This window comes from Ochotona curzoniae, unplaced genomic scaffold, assembly GCF_017591425.1.
Source record: "Ochotona curzoniae isolate NIBS_2020 unplaced genomic scaffold, NIBS_Ocur_1.0 scaffold_2453, whole genome shotgun sequence".
NCBI lineage: Eukaryota > Metazoa > Chordata > Mammalia > Lagomorpha > Ochotonidae > Ochotona > Ochotona curzoniae.
Window position 1 is genome coordinate 32,865,538 of NW_024467094.1, and position 6,000 is coordinate 32,871,537.

Genomic DNA, 6,000 nt, shown 5'->3' on the forward strand with positions numbered 1-6,000 from the left:
TGGCTTTCCCAAGGCCACACAGCAGGACACAAGCATCTGCCTTCAAGTGACTAACAAATGTCTGCTTTTCAATCCACCCTCCTATCCTGCCCCACATGCAACCCAGCACTGGCTGTCGTCAGATGCCCACTTCAGTCCTAACCCACAGGGGGCTGTGGGCTTTGGTCACAACAGCCGCTCCTTGCCACTGCCTCCCTCTTTATTCCCCAGCAGTCTCCCTCTAGCTTCCTTCCAGAAAAGGACAATCATGGATAGGACAGGAGGGGCACCAAGGCTGCTGCGTTTGGCCCTGTACACCGCAAAGGTGATCCTCCGCAGGAGACCCTGGGCCAGCGGTGCTGAGGGACACCAGGGTGTCCGTGGCCACGTCTCAAGAGCCAGAAAGGAAGATTTTTTAAAGAGATCCTGAAAGACCTTTTGTGGTGAGCAGGCATCCACGCACGGGGACAGCAGCAGCAGCAGAGCCAGGGGTCAGGGTCTGGGAGTCATTATCGAAGTTTAGTGCAGACAGCTGTGTGTCTGGGAGTTTGAACATCATGGCCAAGTCAGCTCCTGGGGCTCCTCGGCTGCTTCAGGCTGATGAAGTCCTGTCCCAGGGCCCAGCGGCCACTACCATATTGAGGTTGGGGAGAATCTAGGACCCAGCAAACGCTTCGGAGCGGGGACCCCCCCCCTTGGGTTTCCCCTCTCCCCTGGTCCTGGTTCGGCCAGGCCAGTTCCCGAGGCCGGCAGAGGGGTTCCCATCAGTGGAGGGGGCGCTGCAGGGCCTCTTCCCCCACTGCCCAGCCGGCCCCAGCCCCCTGAGGGGTCCCGGCACCTCCCAGACCACCCCCTCAACCTTCCCCAGGCCCAGCAGATTAGCTCATCTCCTCTGCTTGTCCCGAAAGAGGGCGGGCGACTGGGACCCGGGAGCCCACAGCAGAAAACCCCGGCGGGTCCTGAGCGCCTCGCGGCCGAGCCTGAGGACAGGATCTCGAGTGTGGGGAGACGAGGGGAGCTGTCCAGCCCCGCGGGGTGAGCTGGAAGGAGCGTGGGCCAAGGCCGGCGGGTGCGGCAGCGGCTCCCCCTCCAGCCCGCCCCCCACGTGGCCGCAGCCGTCCCAGCCCCTCCGAGGAAGCGGCGCGGCTTCCTGCGGCTCGGGCCGGGGATATAGGCGCCCCCGCCCGGGCCCGGCTCAGCGCCGCCGCCCCTCCTCGCCCCGTCGCTGCGCGATGGCCTCGCTCCGGCCGGAGCGCGCCGCTGGCGGTCCTCGGCTGCCGATGGCCCGCGCCGGGGGGCCGGTCGCGCTCCGCCTCCTCCTGCTTCTGCTGGGCGGTGAGCACGGAGCCCCGGGGCCCCGCGGAAGGGAGGCGCGGGAAGGGAATGGGGTGGACGGCTGGGGCCAGCACCGGCTGCAGGGCGCGGGAGCGGACTCGTTCGGCGCGCAGCGCATCCTGCGAGCGGGTTCGCCGGGCCCACCTCGGGGCGGCCGCAGCGTGGACTGCTTCCCACTTCGGTGCGGGGCCGGGGCTCAGCGGGTTGAGTCTTGGAGGTCCAAGCTTGGCAAAGGGGGTGTGTGTGTGTGTGTGTGTGTGTGTGTGTGTGTGTGTGTGTGTGTGTGTGTGTGTGTGTGTGTGTGTGTGTGTGTGTGTGTGTGTGTGTGTGTGTGTGTGTGTGTGTGTGTGTGTGTGTGTGTGTGTGTGTGTGTGTGTGTGTGTGTGTGTGTGTGTGTGTGTGTGTGTGTGTGTGTGTGTGTGTGTGTGTGTGTGTGTGTGTACGCGCGTGCGCGCGCCTGAGCCTGAGAGTGAAGGAGCTAGTGCTTGCCACTTTCTTTCCAGGATCGAGCTCTCCCGTGTGGGTGCGTGTGGAATTTTGGGGCTGGGGGGGGTGGGGAACAGAGCACTGCTCCTTTTCTTCCGCCGGCGCCTTGATTTGTAAGGGTCTCAGCTTACATGCCCCCTCGACTGCAGGCTCCGTTGCCCACATCACTGCCACTGCCTCCTCCACTCCCAAGTCTCCCACAGCTCTCCTGAAGCCCCAGGAGTCGCTGGCCCAGTCTCTTCCCACCCCGGACAGCTTGGAGTTTGAAGGTGGGTGCCCAGGGGCTGTGGATGGGAGGCCTAGGGTCAGGAGGAGAGCCAGGACAGTTTGATGGGGAGTGACCGAATCCTTTCCCAATGGCTGCCTCACTCCCATTGTTGCCCCACCAAGCTGCCTTTGTTTGGTGTCCTGGTGGCCTAGTATGGAGCAGGATTGGACCCAGATGGGTGCCTGTGCAGGGTGCCAGGCTGGGATGGCCAGAGCTGTCCACACCAGAGGCATCAAGAATTGCTCAGCTGTACTCGCTGCTGGGTGAACTCGTAGTGGGGCTCCCAAGTTTGAAGACCAGGGTCTGGGCTTCCCCTTGGGCAGTAGCTGGTCTGGAGGGTGTGGGAGAGAAGGTGGGATATGCTCACCACACAGCCTATGTCCCCACAGGGAACACAGTGGAGGTGAACTATGAATCAATGGTGGTATACTGTTGGAACTCGTACAAGAACCAAATGGACACTATTGAAAAAGATTGGTGCAACTGGGCTGTAATCAGCAGGTAGGGGCCAGGAGTCGGACCTGCTGCTGGTGGGCAGGCTGCTGAGCCAGTGAAGGGGCTCCACTGTCCCTCACTCAAGTCCTCCATTACTACCCCCAGACCATACAGTGATCTGCAAGAATGCTTGGAACACAGCGCAGAGATCTTCAGCCTGGGCTTTCCCAACCCCTTGGCGGAGAGGGTCATCATGGATACGCATCAGATCCACTTTGCCAACTGCTCGCTGGTGCAGCCCACCTTCTCTGACCCTCCTGAGGATGTGCTATTGGCCATGATCATTGCCCCCATCTGCCTCATCCCCTTCCTGGTCACGCTGGTGGTGTGGAGGAGTAAGGACAGCGAGGCCCAGGCCTAGGGTGATACAGTCCCAGGACGACACAGGCCCAGGGCGACACAGGCTTCTCAACAGCCGGCTGACCCTCCTCCCTGGCCCACAGTAATCCTCTCTCTCCCCTCCCTGCTCCCTTTTCTCACTCCTGACCCTATCCACGGCAATGGAAGTGGAAGGTGGGTCTGGGTTCTGAAATCTTCTAAATAAAGACATTTTTTGGGTACAATGGCCCCCTTCCCTTCCTAGTGCAGTCTGCATCCCTCCCAAAACCTCTGCCCTTCCCACAATGGACAGCAGAGTGGGAAGACTCGGGTTCGGTTTGGAACTTCATCCACCGCCTCTCCCCCTCCCTCCCTTGCTGCTCCCCCCACGATGAAAGCCATGCCCCATGTACCTTTCTCCCAGGGCAGGGCCTTTCCTGCGCCTCTCCAAACACAGCTCCAGGAAACAAGCAGGAAAAGACTCCCTTCCGGTCTGGACAGCAGCTAGGGGCAATGCAGGAGGAGGGGCAAGGGACAAATTTACTGTGACTTCCATAACGAGGGGACAGCCCTCGCTCTTCCTCTTCTTCCTGCCTCAGTTTACTCTGAGGTCCGGGGAAAAGGATCCCTGAACTAAACCCCAAGAATCTACCCTCTCTCCTGGGCCTCAAGACCTCAGAGTTGAGGGGAGGAGTGGCATGGGGCTTCCTTTGCTAGGCTCACCCCTCCCCTCTCGGACTAGGGCCTCCATCCTACATTGTCCTGGATGGGGTGTGGCCCACATCATGACCACACACTGCCCCCTGGTGTTCAAGCCAAGACTTGTATGAAACCTGAGAGCCTAAAGCTAGGGAGCTTTGGTCCTGGCGGTCAGGGAAGTGTTATCTCCATAGCAACCACTAGTTCTTCCTGAGACATACCAATGCTCCTTTAAGATAACATCCCACTTTCTAGGGGATGTATCTAACCCCTCTCTACAACTCACTGTGCAAGGGGAGCATGTACTGTTCCTGGATGGGGAGGCCCTGTTCATGAAATAACCTTCACCTCCAACCCTCTCTGGGACACACCTGCCAGGCCACCAACAGCATCTGTGAAACAACTTGATTTTCCATGGAGACCCCTATTACTATTACGACTGTTATTCATTCCCTGTCTCACTGGGGGCTTTCCTCCTTGCTGAGCTGTGTCCTTGCACTGTTGCAGTGTACAGGAGAGATCACGCCAGGCAAGGGGTCTTTATTCACTAAGCTTGCTCATGGCAGTGCTCATTAGGAATTAGCAAATGACAAGTGCATGTTGCAAGTCAGTATGAATCAAGCTCCTGAGAGCAAAAAACGATCATTACTGTGAAACTCGTCCGTTAAACTGAAGACGTATGACCTAGCTTCTCCAGCAATACAAGTTAACCCCAAGAGACATGCAGCGAATAATCTCTACACAATTAAAAAGCTGAAAGCATTCACCTTTTCCTGGCTTCTTTGCCCACATTCCATTACTGCTAGGCCTCACCTCTCCTAGAACTCTTTTTTTTTTTTTTAAATGTGATTTATTGAAGACAGAAACTATGTGTCATAGGAATCAGGAGGGGGATCCAAGAGGGAAAGACCTGAGAAAATTGTGGAAGTGGTGTCTTTTTTTTTTAAAGATTTATTTTTATTATTTTTTATTGGAAAGGCGGATATACAGAGAGGAGATACAGGGAGGAAGATCTTCCATCCGATGATTCACACCCCAAGTGAGCGCAACAGCCGATACTATGCCGATCTGAAGCCAGGAGCCTCTTCCGGGTCTCCCACGCGGGTGCAGGGTCCCAAAGCTTTGGCCGTCCTCGACTGCTTTCCCGGGCCACAGGCAGGGAGCTGGAAGGGAAGCAGGGCTGCCGGGATTAGAACCGGCGCCCATATGGGATCCCGGGGGTGCAAGGCGAGGACTTAACCACTTGCGCCACCGCGCCGGGCCCCCTAGAACTCTTGAAAGTGCCTGGATTAGAAATACAAAGCATCTTAGCATTAACGTCTTTACTGTCCCACTCAAGCAGTGAGCAGAGGGTGAGGAATACAGATGCACAGGGGCCATGCTCAGGCACTGTCTGTCCTCAGTCTGTCCACAGGATGCCAGAATGCAAACAGATTCTGGGGAGGCCAAGAGTTGGAGTGCCAGAGTGAAAGAAGCACACAATCAAGAGAGCAAGCCCTTAGACCCAGCGCGGTGGCCTAGTGGCTAATGTCCTCGCCTTGGATGTGCAGGGATCCCATATGGGTGCTGGTTCTAATCCCAGCAGCCCTGCTTCCCATCCAGCTCCCTGCTTGTGGCCTGGGAAGGCAGTTGAAGACAGCCCAAAACTTTGGAACCCTGCACCCATATGGGAGCCCCGGAGATCTGGGCTCCTGGCTTTGGATCAGCGCAGCACCCACTGTTGTGGTCATTTGGGGAGTGAATCATTGGACGTAATCTTCCTCTCTGTCTCTCTTCCTCTCTGTATATCTGACTTTGCTATAAAAATAAAATAAATTTTTAAGAAAAAGAGACAGAGACAGCCCCTCCCTACCATGGGCCTTTATGGGGGCTTGTGAGGGAGTGGTTACACAACAATGCAATATCACCCCATCTCAGGTTCCAGGTGAATGTCACAGGTGGGCAGAAGGGGCCTGGCACTGTAGCCTAGTGGCTAAAGTCCTCGCCTTGAAAGCACCAGGATCCCGTATGGATGCTGGTTTGTGTCCCAATGGCCTCACTTCCCATCCAGCTCCCCGCTTTGTGGCCTGGGGAAACAGTCAAGAACTGCCCAAAGCCTTGGGACCCTACCCCTGCATAGGAGATCCTGAAGAAGTTCTTGCTTTCTGGGTTTGGACTGACTCAACTCCAGCCATTGTGGCTACTTGGGGAGTGGAAGATCCTTCCTCTTTACTCGGTGGATGGAAGATCTTTCTCTTTTTCCATTTCTCTGTATATCTGACTTTCCAATAAAGATAAATAAATAAATCTTAATAAAAAGGACCAGGTAGATGGGGGAGGTGTGGCTTCCAAGCTTGTGACCCTGAATTAACTGCCTAAAACCACAATAGCACGCACTTGCAGTCTCATTCCTGAGGCATGGCTGCCCACTTCATGAGGGC

The 6,000-nt window shown here is 56.7% G+C and overlaps 1 protein-coding gene across 2 annotated transcripts; it reads left to right on the top strand.

The window, feature by feature from the left end:
• The first annotated feature begins 1,211 nt into the window (after positions 1-1,211).
• On the top strand, positions 1,212-3,120 carry LOC121170105 (receptor activity-modifying protein 2-like). Of its 2 annotated transcripts, none has more exons than XM_041001036.1 (4): positions 1,212-1,314; positions 1,950-2,069; positions 2,458-2,569; positions 2,669-3,120. In XM_041001036.1, exons 1-4 carry the CDS (start codon positions 1,212-1,214, stop codon positions 2,922-2,924), a joined length of 591 nt encoding a protein of 196 aa, XP_040856970.1. In that variant the 3' UTR covers positions 2,925-3,120. The 2 variants fall into 2 exon arrangements, with proteins under 2 accessions (XP_040856970.1, XP_040856971.1); XM_041001037.1 differs by having other exon boundaries at positions 2,004-2,069.
• Positions 3,121-6,000: the final 2,880 nt, after the last annotated feature.

Coding starts and splice junctions, on each gene's coding strand:
- LOC121170105 (XM_041001036.1), top strand. CDS start 1,212: ATGGCCTCGCTCCGGCCGGAGCGCGCCGCTGGCGGTCCTCGGCTGCCG. Junction 2,070..2,457: donor GGACAGCTTGGAGTTTGAAG/GTGGGTGCCCAG, acceptor ATGTCCCCACAG/GGAACACAGTGGAGGTGAAC. Junction 2,570..2,668: donor AACTGGGCTGTAATCAGCAG/GTAGGGGCCAGG, acceptor TACTACCCCCAG/ACCATACAGTGATCTGCAAG.